A 27,542-nucleotide genomic window follows, 5' to 3' on the forward strand; every position below is an offset into this window, starting at 1 on the left:
GCTGGTGGTACTCTTATTTCATGTGTTGCCTAAAAAAATGACAGATGAAAGGGCTGAGGCATTAGTGTAAAACGGAAGCTGTGCTCAAAAGCTATCATTACTGACTAGATGCTGATATTCGTTCCTTAATTCTACACTTCTGCTGTTGATAATTTGAAGCCTTGTTTCTTGTTTCAGCATCTGTATAGCCTCAATTAGCTGTCAATCAATTTCTGTCATTTAATAATAAAGCTGTAAGAGAGCATTTATACGAGTTTTCCCTGCTAACCAATGACACAGTCCTATATTGGAAAACACTGTACATGAACTGTGGACACAAACCAGCATTCTGGAAGGAGAGTGCCTTGATTGTAATATTACTTGCAACGTAGAGGTGATATGATTAGGACAGATTCTTTAAGTGCAGTACACCATTTTAGTGATCACTGTAGAGTTCAGGTTGCACTAATATAATTTGCCTGTAGTTACAGGAAAGAGTTTGTATGAAGGTGCTTGTTATTGAGGCTTAGTTTCCTGTCAAGCATAAGACAGGAGAGAAACAGAAGTAGAAGAACTTTTGTAGAGAAAACTTCCTACCTCTAGCAAGTTCTAAACAGGCTTGGTGTGTTGTGTCTGTGCACTCCTATACTTTCCTGCAGTGTTGTTGCTCCTTTGAACCACCAGTTTGCCTGACCGCTGCCAAATTCTCCTGTAGACTGCTGTGCTCTGAACATAGCCTCCCAGCCTTTCTGCAGTGACTCCCTTTCCTGAAGATAAAAGTGCCTTGTGTAGTGGGCAAGCTTTGTGAGTGTGCGCACACCTAGAGGAGTAGCTACTTTTGTCACTTTGGCAGCATTTATTCACTAAGGATTAATGTCTATTTGTAAACAGTACTTGGTATTAAGACTTGCATGCAAAATGGATCTATCTGTTACAAGAAAGGTTCTGTGACTGATTCTGTTGTTTTCTTTCTGTTCTCTTGAATACTGAGTAAGAGAACAGAAATGTCATAGAGGACAACTTCTAGCGGCTGTTTCATTTAGGCTGTTGTGAAAAATCAGTACACCTTTCTTATGGAAAAGGCTGTAAAGCCAGTCACTGCTTACAGTGAGCCTATAAAGTTCTGTGGAGAGATTGTCCTTCAGCCTTGGAAATGTCTTATCTTTATCAGGTGACATAATCTTTAGATACTGTCAAGAGGCAAATGAATCTTAAAATTCATTTTCTCCTTTGCCATTTTTCTACATGTGGTCTTCTGGGTAATGTAATAGCATATTACACATTAAAAACTATGTTGAAAATTGCAAAATAAATTTATATTGCTGGCAGTACTGATGGTAGCACAGTTTCTGTGGAGAAAAACTGGATGCTTCTAAAGCAGTTTAGAGGAAAATGCAGAGCTGAAACTATAGTTTTATGGCTTTCCCATCTAATCATAGCCGTATAACTATTCATTCACTGCAAAGTCAGGTGAAATGAGGTATGTGATCCAAAGTTTCTTTTAACATAGTATTCTTGTAATCTGAAGTTTCTGTGAATGCTGGCAGGACCTCTTAGAAATTTGCTTCTTTTCGCTACAGAATCTTTGTGATAATTGTTATATTGACTCTAATAAATAGACTCTAGATATCAAAATTATGTCTTTATTTTGGAGCAAAAGAATGTAGTTAGGTGGTTTTTCCCAATTAATGTCTACCAGAAACTGCTTCAAGATATATCAGTAAGATTTTTTTTTTATCTGGGGTTTACTCATGATAAGTTGCAGATAATATTTTAAAATGTCTTAAAATACCATGGAAAAAGTTGTTTTATTCATTACTGATGCTTTGCTTTGATACTGAATTTCACGTCTGGGCATTTTACTCATTTCTTTAACATTTAGTTCAAAACTAGATTAGCTTTGTTTCTATTCCTCTCTTTCTGAAAGTAAGTTTGGAAGACTTGCAGCTGTTGCTACAAGATTTTATTTTTAATGTCTTACATTCACAAATAAACTCCTTTTTTTTTTTTTCTTTTTTTTTTTTTTTTTAAATTCACTTCCAGACTGCTGATGCAGTAAAAAAGGCTAGAAGTTACTTGGAATTTGTGGAGGATTTTATTCAAGTTCCCAGAAATCTTGTTGGTATGTAATACTGCTAAAACTTGAAAATTTGGGGAAAGGGAGCCTAATCAGCATGACTCGGCAAAGAAGATTTAGATGCCAGTACGATATTTGATTTCTCCATTTAAGTAGGAAGAGATTAATCTTTTAAAACTATATGTGTCAGGGAGTTGTTAAGAAATTAAATATATAATTGTTGAATAATACTTTGTCAGGATTTTAACACTTAAAATGGTTTGATTACAGACTTGTACTATCTAATTTAGTGGTAATATTTGAAGTTCAGATTCTAGTAAAAAAAAAGATGTGCTAAATTGACTACTTAGAAGTGGTGAAACTAAATTCCAGAATTTAACATGGAAGTACTACAGTTGAGTTGCAAGAATGATGCAAGACAATTCTCAGGCTATTGCTCCCTCCTGGGTTCACATTTGTTGGAGGTCGTGGTTGGATGGTGTTGAGTGGCTGTATAAAATCAGCAGTGATTGTCAGTCTCATCCTCAGTCTAGAAATGAGCATTTCTTCCATGTTTCAGCTTAATGAAGGTGTAGCTTCCCAAAACTTGTAAATGCATATTATGGTAGCTTCTGTATCATAAAGGTGAGGTTAGTCTTATTCCCCCCTCAAGAGAAAAACACATTTCTCCCTAGTCCAGTCTCCACAGGGTACTTTTTTCTGTTTCCCTCATTCTGTTCCTCTTAGCCTGCTTGTTGTGCTCTCTGAGTCTGGCAGCTTCCTACTCTAGTTTACCAGCCCACAGGCAATGCAGGCATGAAAGGAGTATTAGGAGTGCACGTGTTGTACCTGATTCAACAGGAGTTTGGATTATCCAAAGGAGAAATTAAAAACTATCCTTTAACCTCCTATGGTTTTTGGCTTAGAGCTTGCATGTTGTACACTACATAATTTAAATAATTCACGTGCAGACTCCTAAAAATTAGACTTTCAAGGTTTTATAAATTGAACAAGTGAAGGTATAGCATTTTGTTGTGTTTTTTTTTTAATAGAACCTCTGCAAATTATGTATCTGATGCAACTTGATGATTCTCTCATCTACCTAATGTTAAAGCTTGTTTTAACATTCAGCAAAGTAATTGTTAGTTTGTACACGAACACATTTTTTTCTGTAATCTCATTCAGCAAACCCAGTTGAACTAAGGAACTTTGCTAAATCTAATGGTTTATAAATTGAGGTTTTTGGGGATTTTGGATAGCATTCTGTAATGTGAATATACTCACAGAAGAATCATGGCACTAGTCATAGTAATGCATTTAACTGAAAATGGTGCTTTTAAAACAATTATAGTACCAATTTGTGATGAAGGCAGACATCTTGCCCAAATCACCTGTGGTCATACATGTAAGCAGACATATATTTAGCTACACTTTATGAAGATACCCAAGTTAAAAGAAGCATAGTGATCATTAATGACTCAAATTGAAGATACTGCACTATGCCCAATGCATTTCTTTCTGTGCCAAGAGAGAGGACTGCCATCTGGTGAATTGCCAGTTTCACCTATTGAAGCTCCTTGGGTCTGAGGACTTTTTCCCAATTACTGGCTAACCATTATCCATGGAAAAATGTCTAACATTATAATGAGTGTGGTTTACTTCAGTAGTAGTAACAGGATCACTGTGCAAAATGACATTGTAGGCATACAGAATGATGAGCTGTAGTGTTTTTTTAAGACAAAAAGATACAAAAAAACCCTGCTCAGCTATATGAACTGTTGAGGAAAGGAAACAATTTTTAATGCCTTTTGCACTTTACTTTGTATCATGTTGATATCTGCTGTAAAGAATGTTCCTTATGGAGTATTCTGTCACCCACTTTTGGCTTTATACCCTTTTTTTCAGAAGTTCTATGTTCCTTTACTCATAATTTAAACATAAATGTTTTCAAGTGCCAGATAGCTGTAGCTGGGATGAAGAAATGTTTCCACGTAACTTTAGTTTAAGGAAGAGCTAAAATCTTCTAGTAAGAGGGAGCAAAGGAGTCACTTTTTTTGATATTTAAACATACAATTTCTGAATAACCTTTTGGCTTAGATCCCATGCACGATCTCAAAAGAAGTATTTTAAAGATAATATGGCAAGTGTGGGTAGTAGTCATGTTTATTGTAAAAGCAAAATTACATTTCAGAAAACAATTATGTAGTGTTTTACTTTAAGAGCCTCCCAACAAATGTATATTGTATATGCCTGTCAAAATGTTAGGAAAGACTGAATGAGGGTACGTGTGGAGTCAGGAGGTCCAAATAATTTCGATTTATAAATTTAAAATAGGCATTTGCAAAACTTTTGTGCCATTTTACTCTTAGTGTCGTTCAATTTGCAACTTGTGTGTAGTGGTACTCTTCATCAATACTTGTCATTCTATGCATATATATATATATGTAGTTTAATTTTGGAAGTTTTCATCTCTTTCTTCTGGCACAGTGTGGGGTTTTCTTTGGGGTTTTTTTGTACCTCTCTGAAGTAGAAGAAAACCTTGAAACAAAGTGAACGGTAGAGGAAAGTCAGGTGGTTGTTACAATTATGTTATACATAACTTAAAATACCAAGAAACCCGTTAAAGTATTTTGCACACGGGTGCAAAATTAACCATTCTTGCCCTCTGAAGGAAAAGTTATTGGAAAAAATGGAAAAGTGATTCAGGAGATTGTAGACAAGTCTGGAGTCGTCAGGGTGAGAATTGAAGGAGATAATGAAAATAAACTGCCCCGTGAAGATGTAAGTACTTTATTCTTTCTTCCTATGATTAGGGTTTTATTATCAAAACCAGTCATGTTAAATCTTTTAATGAAGAATGCGTAGGAAAAAATATGTAGAAAGTGAGAATTTCTGGGGCATGACTCAAATGAGTTAAAGTGCTACCTTATGGCATCAGAATGGGATCACTCTTTCATCTCTACATCATTATGCAGTTTGTAAATACACAGCCTGCGTGGCCTATGCACCCTTTTTTTCATGGCCAACCTCTAACAGTGGTGATGTCCATGTTACAAAAACATGGTGTCTGTGATTGGGTAGTTTTCTAGGCTAGATGCTTGTGGATTATTTAATGAAGCCAGGTTTGTAACTTTTCTGTGGATACAGAGAGCAATTTTTACGTTTTTTTCAGACTGGCATCTTGCAGTAAATTTTATATGAAACAATTCAAGAAAGGTTTTGTTGGGGCTTGGGGTTTTTTTTTGGGTGGCTTTTTGTGTTTTGTTTTGTTTGGTTTTGGTTTTTTACTGCTGAAGCAAGACTTTTTTTATCTTTCTCCTTAGATGTACTTTAGCTGCATAACTAATTTGGGATTGATAGTGTTAATAGAGTTTACATATTTTAAATATATAAGAATATAAAATAACATCTTCTAAAGGTGCTTCATATTGTAAAGTTGGTTTAATTAACCACTGGACATGTCCTGGTAAACTATGGATGCTTCTGCACACCTACTGTGATAAAAACACACAGCAATTTTGTTGTATGGGAGGGGAATATAAACGCTGTATGTGAAGGTAACTCAACTGCCCGAATAGGTTTTTGGGAAAGCTGGGCAGTCTTAAGTCCTTAACAGATAAACCCCTACCCTCATCCCAGTTTGAGCTATTTCTTTGCAGCCTGAGATTCAGTTACTGTCTTTGCTTGTTGAGCTCACTTCTGTAATTTGTTTTATAATTTAAACAGAAAGTGTTGTTTTGATGATGATCTTTCTGAAAGTAAGATTTGACGCTTTGTTTCTATAGGGGATGGTACCGTTTGTATTTGTTGGTACTAAAGAAAGCATTGGAAATGTCCAAGTTCTTCTAGAATACCACATTGCATATCTAAAGGTGAGTGTATTTCAGAAGAAAGAATCTGTAGAGGAAACTTCAGTTAAGTGACAGAATTTTTGAGCAACAACTTCAGTGGTATTTGCTGTTGATAAACTGTTCCTCTGTATATTGGGATTTAAGGTTTGGTGCCTTGAACCCACCCCTTGCCTGCAGGTATTATATGTAGGCTTTTAAATACATTATCATGGTTACTTAGTGCTGTTGGTGTTGAAAGGATTGGACTGTAAGGAACACGGTTTTAAATGGCATTTGGGAAGTAACGTGCCATTTTTTTGTCTATGTTAGTGTTCTGTTGTTCTGAGGTTAATGCTCTATTGGGGTAGGATGGAATTTGTAATAGTAACACTCTAATACTATGTAGTATTAGAACATTTATCCATTTAGGTTAGTTGGCTTTGTATGGAGTTGTGGTGTTGACTTAACAGAGGTAACGAATTTGAATCATGTTACTTTCTCAATTTGCTTTTTTGTAAATTTGACTAGACAATGAGTGGTGAAGTGTAGTTAAGTAAGGTAATAATAGTCTTTAAAACAGTCTTTCTGCATGGTGATTTAAGAGAAAGATTGTATATTTCTTCCAAAACTCAGAGATCGCAGAACTCATACTTGAATTCATTATTTGCAGTCAAGGTGGCGTTAACGCTCCTACAGGAATGCTAGTTTATAAGATGACTGGATGGATGATGGCATTTTGTGAGGGGAAAGAACATTGCTTTATTAGCAAATTTTTTTGTTTCCTTTTACATAGGAGGTAGAACAACTAAGACTGGAAAGGCTCCAGATTGATGAACAATTGCGTCAGATCGGTATGGGTTTCAGACCTTCTTCCGCTAGAGTTCCTGAAAAAGAAAAGGGTTATACAACTGATGAGAGCACCCTTTCCTCAGTGCAAGGTTCCAGATCCTACAGTGGAAGAGGGCGAGGTCGCAGAGGCCCCAATTACACATCTGGTTACGGTGAGTTTTCTTGAGCATCTATTGAGCGAGTCCTTAAGATACTTTTGAATCCACAAGTGTCTCTAGATTTCGTTGTGTTCAGCACAGTTGAGTGCAGGTAGGGCTGAAAATATAGAATTGCCATTTTATTTTTTACATGGCTTAAAACACCTGATTAGATTTACATTCTTGGTGAAGTTAAGTTTTAAATTGAAAAAATGAGCAAACTGAACTCTGGTAAGACCTTATCCTTCAACAGTAGTAGTAGTTACATCATACAAACCTGGGAAGGAGAAAAAGCTACAGATACTCTTCAGGAGACAAAAATTAAAAAAAAAAAATAATCTGGATTTAGCATTATCTATTTTGATTGAGGAGGAGAAAAAGCGCTTGTCTGTGATCATGGCCATCTTACAAACGTACTGTTGAAAAGTAAACCAACATAACTTAAAATGGAGACAGGACAAAATCCTGTTTGTTTGGGTTTTTTGTTTTTTTTTTTTAATTTGGTCACGAACTAACTGGATTTGTTTGAGATATAGTGAGGTATCCTGATGCATTTTTAAATTAACAAGGAACTGCTATTTGGTTCCGTAGAGGTGTGCACATTCCCTTTTCATTCAGCAGCAGCTCCCCAAATGGAGACAGTCTGCATTTGAATATAGATGTATTCCACAAAGAAACATAGGTGCTCCAGTAAACGGGGGGGGGGAAATCATATTTATTCAATACAGTAAATTACTCTTGATCATCTCATGTAGCTCACTTCTGTTAGAAAATCAGACAGATGGCTCTTCTGGATTTTATAGTCTGTCACTGACTGTAGCTTCTAGGATCTTGCCATGTTGGTCAGGTTGATTCTGATGATAATGCTAATGTTTGTAACTTTGTTTTTTACTGTTTCCCAATGAATTGTTTGATTAAACAGTAATGAAAGTTGTTCAGTTTGTTTACATACATTTGGAAAAGTTAGTATTATTTTTTTCCCCAAAATGGTAAGAATTGCATGTTGGAACCATATGGGTCTAAATATCTTTATTCCAGAATGGTTAGCAGGGAGAGTTCCTGGACGCTTAAAATAAATAGTAGGTGTTGAATTTTCAAGTAATAAAAAGCTGTGTGGGTTTGATTAGCTTAGAGATGGCGGGAAATCATGGATGCTATTTAATATAAACAGTTAAATTGTTCAAGCAGCATTACAACCGCCAGAAGAGGTTGCTTAGCAACAGCCATCAGCTATAAGGTGGCAAAGTTGTCCTTGGGAATTTCAGAGAAGTTGCCTAGAAACTGCACCAAATGCCTGCAGTGTATACACAAAGAGAGGAAATGGTGTTTAATCCTTGATTTATCCATGTACATAAATTACAGTTTTGGTAATCTTTGAGCCCTTATTTTACATGTTATTACAAACTTAGGCTGAGAATCTTAGAAACGTAGGTAACATGCTCTATCTGTATTTTATATGTGCATATATTTTTATATATGAGTATGTGTAATATAAAATTGTATATACATTTAGATACTTTTATAAGTATATATTAATAAATGTATTTAATTTTTATATATATGTCATATATCTATCTATATATATATATATATATAAAAAAAAAAAACTAGCCACGCTAGGTGGAAGGCTTTTGTGAGAATCTGAAACCAGAATATAATATGAAATCTCGTATTCATTTCCAATTTTCTCTTCCCTCTTGCACAAGGTACAAACTCTGAGCTCTCTAATCCCTCTGAAACAGAATCTGAGAGAAAAGATGAACTTAGTGACTGGTCCTTGGCAGGAGAGGACGACAGAGAAAGCAGACATCAGCGTGACAATAGACGACGTCCTGGAGGACGAGGACGTAGTGTATCTGGAGGTCGTGGGCGTGGTGGACCTCGTGGTGGCAAGTCATCCATTAGCTCTGGTACTGTGTTTCAAATGTATTTTGAATTTAGTTTGTGTTCTTGGCAACTTGCTGTATAACCTCTAAACTCTTTTTAAAGTACTCCATTTTTACATCATAATCTTAATACATTGGGATTTCAGTAGAGTTGTGTGATAGTTTCTTGTCATGCTCTATGTTGTTAGATTTCTATTTGTTTATCTTCTGCTCACAATGATCTTCATTTCCTTCCTCTACTACACACACATAATAATGGTATTATCAAAGTTTATAAATCTTTGGCATGTTACCTGTGGTTGCCTTCTGAGTTAAGCTTATGTTTAGATACAGAATGAGAGAAGAAATCATAGCATGGAAGTTACCTTATGTTTTATGAGAAGTTGACTGTGCTAATTTGTAACACCTTAATAGTGTCCCAAGTACCATGCTGCTATGAAGTGAAGGGTATATTTTACACATCTAGCAGTTTTGAGTAAAAGTTCTCCAAATGTCACCTTGGAAATCTTTGTGATGAAATAATGTAAGTGCCTGTTGTGGTGCCTCAGAATACTTACTGTTGGATTAGGGTCAGAGGGGAACTCACATGAAATCATAAATGCTGTAGTTCTGTGTATTATATGTTTTCGTAAGGTTGCTTTGTATTTTGAACTTTCAAACACAGATGGAAATCAAATTATATGTAACTGCAGTATCTTAAATGGAAACTTTTTGTTTGTTTAGTGCTTAAAGATCCGGACAGCAACCCATACAGCTTGCTTGATAACACAGAGTCAGACCAGACTGTGGATACTGATGCTAGTGAATCTCACCACAGTAGTAACCGTCGCAGGAGGTCACGCCGGCGAAGGACTGATGAAGATGCTGTTCTTATGGATGGAATGACAGAGTCTGATACAGCTTCTGTTAATGAGAATGGTTTAGGTATGTAAACAGTTGGATGATAGTCCCAGAACAAGCTAAAAAAAATGTGTTGTCCATGTAAGTGTAGCGAAACACTTGTTCATTTTTGTTAGTGACGAATCGTTGTTCTGTTAAAGGTTGCTGTCTGATTAAAGAAAGACTTCCTCCATGGCTCTGCCATGAAACCTCCTGTTTACTGAGCTCCACTAGTATTTTCATATGCCTCTTTTGTAAAAACTGTCTGATGGAGACACCAAAGACTAACTTGTTGTTTCCCATTAGGACTGCTGCTTTCATAGAAAGTGCTGTTGGATCAGCAGTCTGTTTTGTCCTTGGTAACCTCAGTCCCAGTGCAGGAAAGCTACTTAAGTAGCTGTTAATTGTCTCTACCCAGCTTCTGCTTCAGTACTTTCCCTCAGTAAATTCTCTTGATACTCACTGGGACAAGAATATAATCTGTTGCTTAGTAATGCAGAATGAAAACCTCTTCTTTCATGGGTTATGTGGCTAAAATTTGACATATTGGTTATTTTTAATAAATGAAATCTGAGGTCATTAAGCATATGCCTAAATGTTTTAATGAGCCAAGAGCAAAAAGTAAAATCTAGCTTTTGCATTATTGTGTATGCTTTCAGTATAAAGTTATGTTTTTCTTTCAGCCTGTCTTAATTTAGCCTGTCTCTTTAACAGAAGCCATTTTAAATGCCCCATGCTGAAACTGCTGAAGAATTTATTTTTTTATTTTGTCATCAGAAATAGTTCATGGTAAACTTTGCAATTGCAGATGATAGTGACAAAAAACCCCAGCGACGCAATCGTAGCCGCAGGCGTCGCTTCAGGGGTCAGGCAGAAGATAGACAGCCAGGTAATTCGAGTGGAGCTGTGGGTAATCTCAGGTCAAAAGCATGAGAGAATGTTGTGTCTGCTGTTTTACATATAGCTGCATAATATAAAAAGGTTACTCAATAACTAATAAGACTACTAGATAAGATGAAAGACATTTCTTCTACTAGGAGAACTTATAAAAGTTCTTAATCTGCCTAATGAAACTAATTTATAATGTCTAACTTTTTGCTTGGACATACGAGTTACGCTTCTGATCCAGTTCTCATTGAAGTCAATAGCCAAACTGCTGTTGAGTTCAGTGGTCCAGGATCAAGACAAACATGAAGGTTCATGATCTGCACTCACTTGCATCTGTGCCCTTGCACGGAATGTGACACAACCTTTTCAGCGCTGGCTGAGAAGCAAAGAGTTGGAATGGCAGGATGCGGGCGCCCTGGCAGAGCGCTGTGAGGGAGCTCGCATGGGATCTGCCAGTCCTGTGCCTGTATCAAACTGCTGCTATCAGTCCTCGGCTTTTGTGAACGTTTGTAAGTCATCTACAAATTGAGGGGGGGAAGGAGGAGGAATTTAAATGAAATTGCATGTTTCCAATTTTTTTTGTTGTTGTGGCTTGTTGCATTTCTTTTGTGTGTACTAACACTTGAAATGTTAAAGGTGAACTAGCTAATTTTCAATATAATGCCCTATTTAGAAAGTGCTTGTACATACATGGCGTAAGGTAGTAACAGAAGGTCTTCTAGATTGACAGGTTCAAAATTTCACCCATATTTGCCTTCCTTTTATCTGTGGTGCTCATACAACATTTGATTAAGAAGAAAAAAGTTGTTGCATTATACTAACTAAAACTTGGGGGAGGAAAAATAAACAGCCCACCCTCCTAAAAAAACCAAACCCAAAGTAACCCATTACTTCTCAACATTCTAGTTTGTAACAGTGATGTGAGTTTATCAAGGGGTGGAAAAAGTAAAAATGGATTTCAGCTTTTACTTCTAAGAAGCTAATTTCTGCCAGCAACATAAAGAGATTTTAGTCATCTCGACAATAGCTACAGTCTTTCTCTTTTAAATCTAAGTATTCTAAGAACAAAACAAAATTTCCCAAACAAGATTTCTCCAGTTTTTCCTGTTGATGTCTTTGTTCAAGATACCATTTTCAGTTTGCATAATAAATATTTTTAAATGCAACAGTAAGAGCATTTGTAGTTAGTTATACTGTCCTTGTGAAAAGTGCCCTAATAATTCAGTCTTTTCATAAACACTTAGTAGGTGTATAGTGAGTGAAATTAAGACAGAAGGAATTTCCCCCCCCAAATGCTAACAACATTTCAGTCATTTAGTTGTATAATTTGATTTACATTGCTATACATTTTGGGTTCCTACTACATACAGGAATATTAAGAATCAGTGTCTTACCCTGTGTGCATAAAACATGTTTCATCTTTACATTAGAGGAGTTGGATGCATAACCTCATTTTAAAGAAATAATTCTCCTTGTGCAGAAACTCACTTGGTCTTGACAATTATGCAGGGACCCAGTGGTAAGAAGTCCAATTCAGCAGAAAATTCATGTGCTGTACTTCATCTTCTGATTTAGGTTTCATGCACAGTCATACCCAAATCCAGAAAAATAGTTCACCTGAATGCATGATGCACTAAATATAATTGACTGCACTGTTCAATAGATAATGCTTGCCAACTCTAATGTGCTTTAGCTCATCAAAGATACAAGTGTATATTTAAATCTGTAGTACTACGTACTCTAAAGATAGAATTGACTCTCAAGTGGTGTGGTTACAAGAGGGCGGGATAAGACAAAACCAGGCTACGAGAACGTGCACTGAAGTGGTAAAAAGAGGTCAGAAACCCCCTGGCCGGCATCCAGTAAGTGTAGCCCTAACAGTGCAAACATGGCTCGCTCATACAGAGCCCTTCTGCGTGTCTGTACACACACCACAATTAATCCACCCACCCACAAGCCAGAGTTAATGGAGTGGATTGCATTTTGAATACCAGGAGGAGGGCGAGTTCTCTTGCCAATAGCTTCACGAAGTAACAAAGATTTGAATGCCACTTTATCGTAAATGATACCATATTCTGAACCTCCCCCAATTCTTCTCATATTTTAACATACCTTCATTTTATCAGTGTGAAATTCTTTACTACTCCAGGTAGTAAAAACCCAATGACACAGTCTGTATTTAAAGAGCCTACAGGCTGATCTCTTCAAACCCAGTACTGAAAGCCCTTATTTTCCAATAAAATTTACAATTGGACTAAAATTAGTATTCTATTAACTTTAAAATTCCCCCTTCAGATTGTCACGTTACCACTGATTTAACTGAAAATTGTATTTAACAACAGACACAAATCGATCCTTGCTATGTAGCTGATACCTGTAAGTGTGAAGGCCTTTTGTGAGATGTCTCCCAGTTACAGCGTAACTTGTACAGAAAAGACATATGAAGCTTAATGCTAAATTAGACTTCTGATGTGAGCATCACTGTAATTTTTTTCCTTGAACAGTAACAGTAGCTGATTATATATCACGAGCTGAATCTCAAAGTAGACAGAGAAACCCTCCAAAGGAGACACTAGCCAAAACCAAGAAAGAAACGGTAAGACGATAATTTATTCTCTAATGTATGTTTCCTTTTTTTTTCTCTTCCCTTGCAGCAAAACAGTAAAGGAATGCTTCATTTAGATTGCCCTCATTTGACTACAAATGCATTTGAGTTCAAGAATAAATCATTAAAAGCAAAGATGGCCCTGAGTAAAGAGAACTGACACTGACTTGTATGTAGACTATCATTGCAGACTTCAGTGACCAGTCTAATGCTCAAATTAAGTCTTTACACATTTTAAAATATTACACATACTAATGCAGCATTATGTAACTAAACGTGAAAACTATCCACGGATGAGTCTTGAGAACTAATACTCAAAACACTTTATAAATAGAGGATACTAGGTACCATGTTTAGTGACTTGTACAAACTCTTTTAGAAAGAAGTACTGTTACAAAGATCATAGATTTGAGATCTGTTCTCCTTAAAGGATCAGAGTGGCATTACATAGCATAAAAAATAATATTCAGAACTGACTAAAGCAGAATTCCTTTACTTCTAAAGTAACGTTAAACTTACTGCTGCAAGTTACATCCAAGTTTAGCAAAATAAGAAAGATGCATCGCTACATGATTAACAAAATCTATTCTTACCATGGACTTTGAAAGGGGTGTAGAACTCAACTTTTCAGTTAATTTGTCTAGGCCAATGAAGAAGTTGAGAGTGTGAAATAAAACATGCTGGGTATGCTGGGGGTATGCTGTCTCAGGGTTACCTTGGCACAATTTCCTCCACAATGTCTTGATACAGAAGTGGTGTAAAAATGACAAGGTGAGTAATAGGATGCTGTAAATGATGGGATACTGGCACAGACAGACAAGGTGTTTCCTATTGCAAAGCTGCTGTGTGAGCCAGAGGGAAATTCAGATTACACTCTGTGTTTTTACAGAATTTTTAATATTTCCCTGGTTTTGTTTTTGCAAGGCAAAAGACGCGATTGATGAAAACAGCCCTTCTGAAAAGGCAGTGAATGGTCCGGCTACAACTTCTGGGGATGAGCCTTCTAAACTACAGCACAGCCCTGATGAAAAGAAAGTTACTGTTCAAGAGGATGGAAATAATCAGGAAGAAGCAGTGCTGAATGGTGTTTCATAAACTGAAGTTCCTAGTTTACAGTTCTTTTACATTACATTTAAAATAGTGCTTGTATAAGCTTGCCAAAGATAGAATATGGATCGCCAGTCTTGACACCGCACTTTCAGTTCCTCCATTTTGGAATACAGAAAGGGGAGGGATCCTGAAGAAATCATATGTTAAACATACTTTGACACCTACTGTGTTATAAATATATCATCAGATGTGCCTTGAGATAGTATATGTAACATTTAAATAAACAAAATTGCTGGCTATAGGAAATGTTATTTTGTTTTCAAAATATGGCAAAGATGTGAGGGGGATCCCTAACATAATACTCTTTATGAAAGCATTAGCTGCTTTTGTTACATTTTTAATAATATGCAACCACTTCTTCACCTGAGGAATACTAGAAAGAAATGCAGTCTAAAATATTTTGCACTGAAATGTAATTTCTCCATTAGTTTAGTCTGGAAACTGGTCTGTTTTAATACATGTTTTTTAAATGCTGTATGTAGAGGAAAAATCTGCAGACCACTGGAATACATTTGTTAAATTCTCATAATCTGCAGGGATACTGGGTGACATTGGCAGTGACTGTTCTACATTGAGGCTTTGTTTGGTTTATTTATTAAACTGTACAGTATTTAAAAATCAAACATAGCTTTAGTTAACACTAAGCTGAATTAGTCATGTCCATTAAGACATAACCTGAACTACTGAAAAGATCAATTTCCAGAAAGTTTATTCTGTATAAACTACATATGTTAGTCCTTAGTAGAGTATTTTTATTTTTGTTTTGGTTGTTTGATGTGCAATATGTTTTTTTTGTATGCTGGTAGTAAAAGAAAATAAACTTTGATCTTCCATCTGTTGACTGTTTCTATCAGAAATTTAAATTACTATTGACTTTGTTTTCAAGCTGTTAACACTAACATTTGAAACTTACTTGTGAGGCAGCTTGAACCTCTAACTCTTTAATAAGAGTTTTCTAACATGCTAATCTTCCATTCTTTAAGGAGATGATGTAAAACATCAGTTAACAAGTCTAAAACCAGACTTCTTATCTTGGAGAATCACATAACCTGACTAACATATATAGGAATTAATGCAGATGTAGTTTTTAAGTGATAAAGTTAGAAGTGTGACACACTAACCCATCTTTTCAGGCACATGAGCAATGAAGCAGAAAAGAGGTATGGAAAAACATCCAGGTAGCAAGAGATGTTGTAAGAAGTCAGAGCAAACTGGTAGTAGTGAAGTTGTGCTGACTTGAAAGAAAAAAATTCTGTCTTACCTGATTTCATCAGAAGTGAATAAGGACAAAATCAAGTATTCTGCATTACCTGTGACTCCAGCTGCTTTACCCGATACAGCTACAGAAGAGTTGTACCGACTTGGTTTGGGTATGTATTTCATTTAAGGAGATGCACAGTTTTTAATATGACTTAAGTGTTGACACTCATCAACAGTGTTCCCTCCTGGAGAGCAAACAGTTAAATTGTTGTAACTCTGAAGTGTGCACAAGCATCTCAACTGATAAGGCAGCCACAAGAGTGGAGAAAATGTAAAAAATGAGGAAGGGGAAAAAAAACCACAACTATCTTTAAAAAAGTATTATTCAACAGGGAAAGACTAAGTACAGTAGCATTCTGCATATGGTTTGAAATAACACGTATTCTGGAACTGCTGCATGGCAATGTTCTAGCTGGTTTTTTCACCACACTTTAATTTCTGTAGTAAAGCAAAGTTATCCCTCTCTCTATAGGTTCTAAATGTTTTCCATTTCATCCTCACATCAGTGAGTTGATCCTCTCTTCTGAAGGCATCAAACGCTTCCTTACTGTTGTTCAGATAATCCTTACTAAACAGCCTGTAACTAGTCTACAGCAATGCAGCAACATAGGAGCCAACGTTTACGCAGAGGACACAAGACTACTTACAGGAGTACTCTGAAGTAGAGGCTTGTTACTTCTAGGAAAATGAAAGCTCTGAAATCCATTGTATTCATGAACAGATGGGTGTTAACTCTTACACATGCTGTACAGCAGTTTTACTGTAGTTGCAGAAAGACTGGCAAGATCCTTGGAGTATGACAGAATTCATTGGCCCTAATTCAGACACAAAGACAGCTGCTGGGCTGGGTTAACATTAACACTACATGCAGCATGATAAATCCAGGTCAGGTGTCATGGATGGTCTTGTAAAGAGTTCCTGTTTCCTAATTACAATAAACGCAAACCTTATGTGAATTCTAACTTTGTAATGCAAGATAATGTATAAAACTACAGGACTTATATTACAAGTCTAGAATTTATTAAATGCTTTAAAAACTGAAAGTCACTAAAAATATCTGGGACATTCCAGACCCATCAGTAAGTAACACTTAAGAAGCCCACCCAGCCAACCTTGTTTTTCACAAGGCAAACACAACTGTGTACGCAGTTTCCTGTACTTTATTTCTTCAGTCAGAGACAATCACACATCTGTCTCAATTCTTCCCATCAAATAAATCCTCTTCTTTTTTTTCCACCCCTCCCCAAACCAATTCATGATGCTGGCTTTGGCATATGAAAGAACAGCAGCGTGAACTTCAAACATAGCTAGTTTAACAAAAATCACGTAACAGCATGTAAGTCTGTCTACCTGTATCTGGTAACATGCACTGGCCCAACCCAGTTATTATTCTTTTACACTGAAAATATTTCTGAGTGGCAGATTTTGCTGCTTAATAACAAACAGCTATGCAAAAAACTTTTAAGCCTCACTCCCTCACACGTTTCCCCCAAAAGTGACTAAGAAGTGAGTGGGGAGGGAAGTACCTCCCTGAATTCATATTTGCAGCTTCATTTATATTAAGTCAAAGACTGACATTATAACTTTTCTTCAGCCATTTATCAAAAATAATCATTTGCATGGACAAACCCTCTGATTTTCTCTCTCATTCATTTTTTAGCTTGGTCCTCCAGTAAATCTTTAGCTTCATTGATTTTGGCTGCTACGTATGGGGAGCCACCTAGAAGAAAGATAACCTCTTGTCACATCAGATGAAAAAAATATTTTCCCTCTGTGGTATTTAATAATGCCACAATACACAGGAAAAAAAAAAAGTGAAGAGTATGGTCTGAAAGTTATTCAAGTTAAAGAACAAACTGCGTTATAACTCAAGCCACATAAGTTTACACACACAGTCACTGCAGTAGCTAAGTGTGCAGACAGCTCATTCCTGTTAGGTTGCTTTTAGTTTATTGGAGTGGGGTTTTTCTCCAGTTTTATCAGTCATAAACGAAGTGGTCACTAATGACTTGGCATACAGTTTGTTGAGAATTCAGAAGCATTAAACAAACAAGTCTGCAGATAAACCTTTCCCCCTAGTTCAAGGCCAGCATACGAACTGCTGCTGGACTAGTTCAGTTTTTAAACAGGACAAATGACTTGGGAAGATACCGAAAGAGAATCCACAATGCAAGTGCACTGAAATTGTAACTAACTGGCCATGAGGTGCAAAGGTCTGTAGCGTGTATTTGTAACATGTGTACCATTTACTAGTACTAGAATTACTCTTATTTACTTGAAACTTAATTTAACTTACTTAGGTCATGTAAAACACGTGAAATGCTCCCAGCAGTCTTTGGATAGCTATTTTTAGGTTCTGCATATATTCAGTAAAGTTAATTTTCAAGTTAACTTCCACTAGATATTATCTATGAAAGGCACATCCCAAGGATTACTTTAGATTTTGGTGCATAAAAGTAATGAAGTTGAGCAGTCACTTTAAAGGAAGCCATTTTACCTTTCAAGTGAGGCTTAAAAAGTTAAATGCCAAGCACTAACACCTGATTCTGATTTACTGAAGTAAACGGAATTTAGAACAGGTACAGATGCTTCAAGTTAATTAACTTCTGAGCCTTCAGAGTGCCACAAACAGAAATATTTCATAGTTTAGTGTCTTCAACAGACACTGAAGGCTCAATACTTCCCATTTATGGTGAATTCCCAGTACATTCAAACAAGCTCAGACTCACATGGTACACAAAGCACACAAATACACTCTGGGCTTTCATCTAAAATTAAAGCAATTTTAAGTCTCATTTTAACAAATCATATCTTAGTCTGATATGCACAGAAGATAGAAGAAGTAACAAGCTGACCTGCTGAATCTGTCTGCTTGCTTTAGAGCATTCAAACACAAAAATATGCTCCAAAACCGTAATGATTAAGGCACCCTAAAATTTGTTTTCACTCAGAGTTTTCTGGGTTTTTTTTAGTAGCTGAGGTAGTCATATGTCAGTCACTTCTTCCGTACACGGTTCTATTAATCTGTGTTAAAAACATGTATTAATTCATCAATGTGACTTAATTTACTTACCTTTATCTGGATGATTCAGAAGCATGATCCGTCTATGAGCTTCTCTAATTTTACTTCTGTTGGCTGTAGGGCTTTAAAAGAGAGAGAAAAACTGACTTAAGGCAACCTCATAAAATCCCCCAGATCTTTAAAAGATGTCTTAGGACAAGCAAGCACTCTGTCTTATCCATAAACTCTTCGGCTTACATGTATGTTTTTCCTTTCCTATTATTGATGTGTAGCATGTAAGCCCTGGCAAGGGTTTCTAAGGCTTCTCCAAAACACTGTATGCTGAAGAAGACATGCTATAGCAGTCTGAGATGGTGGGGGTCATTTGCACAGTTGAAAAGAAACAGAAATATGTTGAAACATTTTTACTGGGACAAAATCCTAAAGGCTGGAGGAAAAAAAATAAATCAAGAGCAAATTTTACTGAACAAAATAACAGCAAATTGTTTATATACAAACTTCACAGATGGAAGTTGCCTTCAAACAGAAATGGTTCTTGTTCTGAATCTTATTAGATAAATTTGAGTATTTGGTCTTAAGTCTCTTGAAGTTTTGGCAGGGATAGCTACCTTACTCATATCTAAGATATTCTAGCATAAGGGATGAATTTACTCCACATGCAAGAAGTGGGTTTGCAGCACCTTCACGCTGCATCTATCTGAAATTCACCAGCAGTGACAGGAACCACAAGCAGACAGCACAACCGTGTTCCCCACACCGAGTAAACCCCAAGGCTTCCTGAATATAGTGTATTTACCTGGACCTGTATGCAGCTTTTGAATGTGCTAAGGATTTGCAGATGTATGTAAGTCCAGCTAGAGTTATTTTTAAGCAAGCTAACATGCAGCAAAGAATCCCAATTAAGTACAGAAAATCCTGAAAGGCTGCTTGGTATTTCCTGACTTGGCAATGACATTCCCAGGAGAAGCTGGGCATAGGACAGTCTTAAGCATTGAGAATTATGTCCTCCTCAAACCAGGCCAGCAGCTAGGTAACACCATAGCCACCTCTTTACCTTCCATTTCTAATAAATTTCCTTTTACCTCACTCCTAGTATTAAAGCTGCTTCTCGTTTAGTCATTTTGGGTTCAAATCCACCTCTGTAATAACCACTGAAGGCCTGAAAGAGAAAATGAAGTTAGTTTAAAACCCACTAATTTTTAAGTTTATCAGTTAAAACAACTCATTATTTCTTTAGTAGCTGCTGAGCTTTTTGTCTGTAAGAATACTGCAAAGCTGCTTTTGCGCTTGTAATAAAAAATTCAGTTGAAGTAGAGTATCATTATTTAAATGAGTACTTAAAATTGCCAAAACAAGTTCTCTATTAGTCAACCACCACCAGAATCTCTGCGATTAATTCTGTTATTACTGACAAAATTATGCTTAGTATTAGAAGAAAATACAGCAATGCTATACAGAGACAATAGTCTGTAGTTAGTTCACCAAGTAAACTTTTAAATAAAAAGATGCTACTGATAAAACAAAAACTTACAGGTTTTGGTAGATTCTGAAGTGCTTGTTTTACTTGTGGCTCCATTTGCTTCATAGCTTTTAGTGCATAGCGACCTTAAAGAAATCAGTGTTGAAGGAGGCTAAGTATAAAGTTTTGTAAAGATTTAGCAATCCAGTGCAACTGGTAACTTGTGGAATAAACTTTTGGGGGACATAAAAAAGTAAAAGCTTTGATCTTTTGTTTAGTTACAGCCATGCTTCTCAACACAGGCTCTCCCAAAAGAGCGTCCTGTATCAGCTATTAAACTACCTTAAAATTCATCAGTACTGAAGCCGGCAATTATAAGTACAACTGGGCGTTCAGCATCCTCCCGTCGCCTACAAACCTGCAAATCCAGCTGCCGCTATGGTCAGGCCAACCGCCACCATTGTACTGGCCTACACGGGGAAGACACAGAAGTATTTGTTTACCAAAGGAAAAGAAAAAAAGCCCCCCCGGCAGTCTCTACAGCGGCTCGGGCACGTCTATACTTTGAAAACGGCGTGACTAGGGGAAAAGCGGTCATAACGCCACTTCTTCGGCCACGCCGCTCCGAGTGACCGCAGGGGCACAGCGACGGCAGCGGGGCTGCGGCTGGGGCTCGCCCAGGAGAGCCGCGACCCCCCCGGCTGCGGGGGACGAGGGAAACCCAGCCCGGCGGCGCTTGAACCGCTTGAACCCCGCCGAGCACCGGGGCCGAGGCAGGAGCCACCGGCCCCGCCGCGGCCCGTGCGGGGCAGCGCTCCCCCCGCGCCGCCCAGGGCACCGGGCCCCTCGGCACCGCGTCCGGACCAAGGACGAGCCGAGCTCCTCGGACCGGGGAAGGGCTTGGGAGCTGCCGGCCCAGACGCAAGCGCTCCCCGGCTCCTACGGCGAGACCCGCCGGGCCCGGGCCCCCCGACCGCACTCACCATGGCCGCCCCGGCCCCGGCCGCGACCCCGCGCACTGGCGATCGCCGGGCCGAGCTCCCGGAGGGCGCCGGCTCGCCGTACGGCAAGCGGGCGGGTCGCAAAGCCACCAGCGGCTGTCGTAAAGCGGGGCGGGGAGGGAACGGCGGACACCGCCCCGGGGCGGGCGGAGGAGGGGGCCGGGCCCGGCGGGGGCGCGAGGGGTGCGGGGGCAGGCAGCAGGGACCCGTCCCTGAGGAGAGAAAGAAAGAAAGAAAAATGTCCTCACCTCGGCCGGGGGGCGGCCGGAGCCCTCCCGGTGGTGTGCGGGGTCCGGCACGGAGGTGGCACCGGTGGGTGTCTGGCAGAGGGGAGCTGCGGGAGAGGTCTGCCCGCGGCCGGGGCGGCGGGGGCTGCGAGAGGAGCAGAGCGCCGTGCTGCGGGGTTGGGTACGGCATGGCACAGATCTTCCTGGTCCAGAGCCTTCTCACACGCCAGATTCGCTTTTTCAGAAAAAGCAGTTTTTCTTCCATCCCATTTTTCTTGGTTTTTATTGTAATTCGCCCCCACCCCGACGGTCCCGTTTTTCTGTGAGCTGTGCTCTTGCCAGCTCCCTTCTGTCCCTGACGCGTTCCCACCCGAGGCGGGCCGTCTCGGGAGGGCCGTCTGCGGAAAAGCCGTGTCGGGCACTGACTGGTGCCAGATGGACAAGCTCGGTTACTTGATTGCTGAAGATTACTATGAATCGAGGCAGAATTGCAGGCCTGGTGCTTGTCTTTTAATGTTATTAACGACATACTGTCATCTCTGCAGCACAGCGGTCGAGCATCCACCTGTCTGCGTAGTTCTAGTCTGAAGTCAGAGTTTTGGAAACTTGGTAAGATGGCAGTGAGACCATGCCAGCCTTTAGCCCTAAGGTACTACTTCAAATTGGTCACAACTCAAAGCTCTGAGCGCTACTGTCTGACTGATACTTAGTTTGCAGGAGTGAAAAGCTTTCGTGTCATCCTCTGTGCTTGTAGGATGTGTCGGTGTCCTCACGGGCTCCTGGAGGACCTAGTGATCAAAGGCAGCTAGCTTTTGGTTGCTTAAGGCCTCGGACCCGCAAGCCTTCACGTAAGCAGTTTAGTATGAGAGCTGATCGTTGGCTAAGCAGCTTGTAATTTTGCTGGCTCTTGCAGTGGAAGATAGATTTTTTCTTTTCTGCTCTATAGCTTTTGTGGGTACTGAGTTCACTTTGAATATGTCATAATTTCAGTTTGAGCTTGAATTATTTTTTTCACTAAAATTTCAAGTGCCTGATTTAGTATCTTCTGAAATACTGTTTGGAGGTAGTCTCCTGTCTCTTTCCTTCCTTGTCATCCAAATAACACTACAAGAAGATAACTTGCTGCCTTTTAAAGAGGATAGAAGAAAGGTTTTGGCTAAGGCACTTGTACTGTTGTACAGGTGTTTCACGAGATGGAAATGAAAGGAAACTTTTATATCTGCTAAAGGAATCAAATCCATTCATTGCAGAGCACAAGGCCCCTGACAGCATATAATACCTTTTCAAATATGGAAAGGGGAGCTAGCAAGTGGAAAACAACTACGTGTTTGTTTTATGGGGGAAGAAAAGTCTGTAGAGATGTATAGGTCTGGTAGCTAACTAGACTTTCTTCATATGTAAAAGAGAATTTGGTTTTAAGATGGTTTCCTCTTTGTCCCTTTTCTGGCAAAAAGGGGGTAATGACTTTACTGGGGCATGACTAGTGCTTAATTTTTCATATCATCTAAACCGATAAAGTAAGAGACAGGGACTCCTTCCCTGTAATTAATTACAAGAGGTTTGATTCTTCCATCTTGACAGAGCCTTTTGCTAGATCCAGATCTTAGTGGCTTTCAGAAAAAAACTACCTGAAAGGGAGTTTTATTGTATTTCTTTCGTCACTTTCCCCCGTCCCTGTTTAGAAGGACTGGTAGCTCAACTGGCAAAGGGGATTTTGCAGATTTACACTTAGTGGTTCTTTCTGTTGTGAAATTTCTCATTTTTAGAGAAAAAGGGCAGACATAATGAAATGTGCAAACTTCCACATGGATTGGGAACGGGTTAATAACGTACTTTGTCCTGCTGTGACAACCCTTTAAAGAAAAGGCAGAAAGGGGGATCTTGCTTAAGATCTGCTTGCTTAAGAGAGAGATTTCATCTTTACTGAGGAGAAAGGAAACTTTTATCTATAAGTGGAAAGGCCTGGCAAGAGTTGTGGTGATATGGAGGAATTTGAATTATTGGTACCTGTTTGATACCAGCAATTGGACAAGACTGTTGGCTGAGCCTAGACATGGAATAGTTAATTTTTTATTATTAGATGAAATAATTTATAATACAACATTTGAAGATGAAATGTCATAATTCCTTTAAAATATGCTGTATGTATTTTTACTCCATGAGACAATCCAAACTTCTTTTCTTCCCACAGTTTGTTGCACTTGCCTATCAGATCTAAAGGAGAACTAGACGTGCCCCAGCTTGGACATGACTGTGAGCGTGTTATGTTGGATGAAGAAGGCAAAGCCAGAGTTACAAAATGCCACACTTGCTAAGGAAGAGGATATTTTGGAGACTTTTAACATGTTTTGAGTATGGTCTTTTTTCAGGGCTTCTTTAAGTGCCGTGTGTTGCTAGGAGGTATATGATATATGAAATATTCTTCTACCTGCTGCTAGCTAAAGGGAGAAACAGTTGCTTTCCCTTTCTTAGCACTGCCTGTCTCTAGAGTACTTTGGCATGGGTGATGGGTGTCAGCATTGTATCTCTTTACTCACCACAGTGCCTAAATGCTGCCACTAAACTTTCCAAATCTCTATCAGAATTAAAATAAGTTTTCTGTGCATAGATTTTCAAATAGCAGCTCTAAGCTTGTCTAAATCTATTCCCTTTTACTCCCCTGCTGCTCAGGAAACCTGTATGCAGTGCAGAAAGGGACTGGCTCTTTAAAAGCTATGTTTAAGTTCATGTCAGTTCACATTTCAACATACAAAGTCAGTAAACACCTATGTATCTGAGTAGCTTTAATAACAAGTGCCTGAAGGGAGAACACAACCTATATAAAGGTTTATATAGGTTGTGTTCTCCAGAAATTAATCATCTAGATGCCTGTCTTACCAAGTAGTGTTTTAAGTCATGCCAAATGCTGAAAGTTGATTTTGTTCAGGTTCTGTAGATAAATACTAATCTTGTGCTCATTACACAACAGGTAGCTTCAGGGGTCTTAAAGCCTTGGTCCTTCAAGCTACTACAGCTAGAGCTTTATGGCCACGGTGGTGGTCATGTCGACACAGGGGCACAATGCTGAAATAATAGTTATTACTGCTGATTTATAGGAAGCAGGAATCGGCCATCATTAGGAATATCAAAATCAAACAAAAACAGAAAATGCAGAAAACCTCATGGAACCAGAATTTATATGGTTTTTTCCCCACAAATAAAGTTGGAAGTGACTTCTTTTGCCATCAGAGTTTCCATCTATTTAGAAATCAAAGTTCTGTTCTATTTGCCTGGTTAGTTCATTTTATAGCACCTGTTCCTCTGGATCTTCTATCGGTCAGCCTTGTGATGGTGTATGGAAGGTCATTCACAGAGGAAAATTAATAAGCTCTAATGGGCTCAAGTGAAATAGATATACTACAGTTTTTATCCCTTCTGCAGAATGTCTGTTTTTGAAGTCAGGAGGAAAGCAAAATTATTGTTTAAGAAATATACTCTCAGTTGGAGTACAAAACCTTTTATTTTGCCTACTGTGTTTCTAAACTGCTCCGTTTCTATTTTCCAGAGAAACTCTGAAGCTTTTGTAGTTTCTTTGTCAAGAGTTTTATCCTACTGCTATTTTCAGGTTTTCCACTCTGGGGTTAAAATAACTCATGATAGAAGATTATTTTTCTTTTGGAAGCTTTATCTTACTGGACTATCCAAAGCAACTGATATGTAGTACATAAGTAAATTTTCCATTAAAGCAGACCATTTCTGCAGAAATCTGGCAGTACTTTCTCTTAACTGTATCTTCCACAAACTGGACAGGAGGTGAAATAGATAGCTGTGCTTTCACAAGGATTGTGGTGTACCTGCTAAGAGCCTCTATAAGGCTGTTAAACATTTGTTTAGGTGAAAATCACAGTTCTACGTTGTCGTATGCACAGCTGGCCAAATCTTACATTGCTTATTCCTGTATGTGCAGTGGCTGAACTACCAAGCTGTTAAAGGCTTGCAGACTTTCACCTTGGGGCACCAAGATACAGAATTTCTTGGGCACTTTTTAGCACATTTTTTATTTCTGTTTTAAGATATATATTGTAAAAATAAAGTTTAGGTAGAATATCTTGGCAGGTTTTTTCCTGCAAAGTTTTTTCCTGCTTTTTGCCCGTACTCCACCTTCTTTGGCTATGCCAGTCTGTTTCACATCTCTTTCTTTTCATTTGTCCTTTTTGAGATTCTGCTATCTTTTTGTGTGCCCAACATCTGTACCAGAGTACAATGCCGCACTCTCTTACCTGTGGCTAAATTAGCTTGGTATATGTAGCATCACTTTGTCATTAAATTGATAATCATAATTATTAGAGCATACTGTGGATGACACTAATTATAAACTGAGATTCTCTCACTTGGTAAGAATGGCTGTGGATTTTTTTAATCAAACAAAGTAAGACTTCACTGTAATTTGACACCAGGGATGAAGTGTGTACGTGTGACAGCATATCCGTGTTCGTGACAATCACATGAGAATCCGTCCGACTTGCAGTGGGCATTATTTGACTTGCTAGCTCAGTTAAAAACCAGGTAAGATTGTTGGAAAGTGATGGAGGGGTAAGGTTTGTAATTGTTAGTAAATTAGTCACAAAATTCCCTGAAGCTGAACTAAGGAATACAGAATCTAGATGTGACTGTATTCTCTCTCACTAATTTCTAAAGTCATGTTTGATACTTACCATCTTTTACCTGCATTGTCCTGAGTTATGCTTCTTATTTGAGGAAAAAGCAGTGAGATAATGCTGATGTGTTTTACCAGAGCTATTATGTTATTTCTGGTTTTATGTTGATTGTTACTACTCTTGAGTCTTCATTTTTGAAATTTGTATTCTGCCTGGATTGGCGCTGAAACTTGCATGTCTGTGCTGTGAAACTCTATTAAGTATTAAGAAAACAAGCTTGTGGTAGTTGTAGCAAAGAAATTGGAAAGAGTAAAGCCTTTATTTGCACTGACAATGAATTGCAGTGAGCAATAGTTCTTCAAAACGAAGGTCCTGATTCTTAGGTTTCCCCCACATGGAGATTATCACAGGATCAAGGCCTGAATCAGCTATCAGGTAGGCTCTGGTCCCTTTGTGTAATGTAGGTTTAGATTTGCAACAGAATCTGCTCCTCTTCTACCTAAAGATTACAATTGAAATGTCAGCATTGTCAGCCAGCAAGGAAAATTTGGGTGGAGCAGAGAGCAGAAGGTGGGGGAAGAGTAAGAAGAAAGCTACCAGCCTAGGAGAATGCTTTAATGGCATTCTTCAGCCATGAGTTTCTAAGGGGCTTTCTCAAGACATTAGGTGTTTTTCTGAGGAGAGAGCAGAGGGTTTTGCAGTTGTGTTGGTGATGTTAAGGTTGAAAGTTGAAACTGTCATGCACAAGTTGATGATGGAAGCAGTAACAGGCAATATTGGGTTTACATTTTGCTGTTGGTTTGCATGTTACACTGCATTAAAAAAAATCACTGGATTAGGTGGAACCATCAAGAGGAAGGGGGAGATTGCACCTTTTCATTAAGAGCAGCTGACTGACTTTGGGAGAGAAGACTTAAGACAGTAGGCAGAGCAAGAAAGAAATTTAAAAACCACGGCAAAAAACAGAGAGGCTTTTGCTCAAGTGGGGATATAGTTGAAAGGATTAGAGGGCATGTGGTCAGACCTATAGATGATGAGAATGAAAACTTCCTAGGGACTATGCAGAGATTGTTTCAACCCAAACAGCCATCGCATTACCTGAAACCAAGCATGGAAAACACTACCCTTTAAATACATAGTAGACAAGAAATAATTCATGTATAAGCCTTTTTACTGTTCTGATAGGATTATTTAATAAAAGTGCTGCTGAGAGACTGGCGTATGTGGAACGGTGGATGTGGTGTGTCTGCAGTGTTGTAAGTTTTTTGGTTGTGGGTTTGGGGTTTTTTCCTTTTTCTTGAAACACGCAAGTTTATCTGGATTTCACTTAGGAAGAAACCTACTCTGTGGTGGACTGCTAGCCAGTGAAGGGTACTGCACAAAGCACATCCTGCTCTCCCCACTTCAATAGTGATGTTCTGCCAGCGAGTGGAAAGGGAGCAGTATGAGACCAGCACATCAGTTGTGGGGTTTTTTTCTGGGAGAAGCTGGAAGGGTATTCTAGGTCTTCTGGAACACCTCATTTGGGAAGGAGGGGAAGGGACTAGGGACACCTCTAAATGTCCATTCTGTCCATTCTTACAGTAGGGACACTGGGGAGGTGTGGCCTTACCAGACCATTCTTTGCAAGCAGAACTGAGTATTTAAGACAACCCAGTGGTAAGTGTGGTCACCAACAGCAGGAGAAATAGCACAAAATCGGAAAACGTGTGCTGCT

General features: G+C 38.6%; 2 protein-coding genes and 1 long non-coding RNA gene across 6 annotated transcripts in view; 2 read left to right on the plus strand and 1 right to left on the minus strand.

Annotated features, from left to right (window-relative positions):
- FXR1 (FMR1 autosomal homolog 1) overlaps positions 1–15,052 on the plus strand; it is a 39,142-nt gene extending 24,090 nt beyond the window's left edge. For 2 of the 3 annotated variants that reach the window (XM_075031452.1, XM_075031454.1), the window contains 9 exons: positions 2,023–2,101; positions 4,707–4,816; positions 5,821–5,907; positions 6,659–6,866; positions 8,558–8,761; positions 9,461–9,661; positions 10,425–10,505; positions 13,009–13,100; positions 14,034–15,052. In XM_075031452.1, coding sequence (XP_074887553.1) covers positions 2,023–2,101; positions 4,707–4,816; positions 5,821–5,907; positions 6,659–6,866; positions 8,558–8,761; positions 9,461–9,661; positions 10,425–10,505; positions 13,009–13,100; positions 14,034–14,204 — 1,233 coding nt within the window. In that variant the 3' untranslated portion in view covers positions 14,205–15,052. The remainder of the gene's footprint in view (positions 1–2,022; positions 2,102–4,706; positions 4,817–5,820; positions 5,908–6,658; positions 6,867–8,557; positions 8,762–9,460; positions 9,662–10,424; positions 10,506–13,008; positions 13,101–14,033) is intronic. The other variant, XM_075031453.1, reaches the window with a different exon arrangement.
- A 1,425-nt stretch (positions 15,053–16,477) lies between these two features.
- On the minus strand, positions 16,478–21,076 carry DNAJC19 (DnaJ heat shock protein family (Hsp40) member C19). The gene is made up of 6 exons (XM_075031456.1): positions 20,944–21,076; positions 20,379–20,430; positions 20,033–20,106; positions 19,584–19,660; positions 18,553–18,623; positions 16,478–17,199 (listed from the first exon to the last, which is right to left on the minus strand). Exons 1-6 carry the CDS (start codon positions 20,944–20,946, stop codon positions 17,129–17,131), a joined length of 348 nt encoding a protein of 115 aa, XP_074887557.1. The 5' UTR covers positions 20,947–21,076; the 3' UTR covers positions 16,478–17,128.
- Positions 21,077–21,123: 47 nt separating this feature from the next.
- Positions 21,124–27,542, plus strand: part of LOC142032622 (uncharacterized) — an 11,023-nt gene continuing 4,604 nt past the window's right edge. Inside the window, exons 1-3 of one of the 2 annotated variants that reach the window (XR_012650926.1) lie at positions 21,124–21,273; positions 21,734–21,837; positions 23,380–27,542. The exon at positions 23,380–27,542 is cut by the window's right edge and continues 4,604 nt beyond it. This is a non-coding gene — a long non-coding RNA (uncharacterized LOC142032622). Of the gene's footprint in view, positions 21,476–21,733; positions 21,838–23,379 lie in introns of both variants that reach the window. The other variant, XR_012650927.1, reaches the window with a different exon arrangement.

Source organism: Buteo buteo, chromosome 7 (genome assembly GCF_964188355.1).
Source record: "Buteo buteo chromosome 7, bButBut1.hap1.1, whole genome shotgun sequence".
Lineage (NCBI taxonomy): Eukaryota > Metazoa > Chordata > Aves > Accipitriformes > Accipitridae > Buteo > Buteo buteo.

Bases quoted from the DNA above. Each gene is read 5' to 3' on its own strand.
- DNAJC19 (XM_075031456.1), bottom strand. The intron at 19,661-20,032 runs GTAAGTTTTTGT...TTTCTCTTTCAG, and splicing joins TTCAGAATCTACCAAAACCT to GCCTTCAGTGGTTATTACAG. The intron at 17,200-18,552 runs GTAAGTAAATTA...TCTTTCTTCTAG, and splicing joins TCTGAATCATCCAGATAAAG to GTGGCTCCCCATACGTAGCA.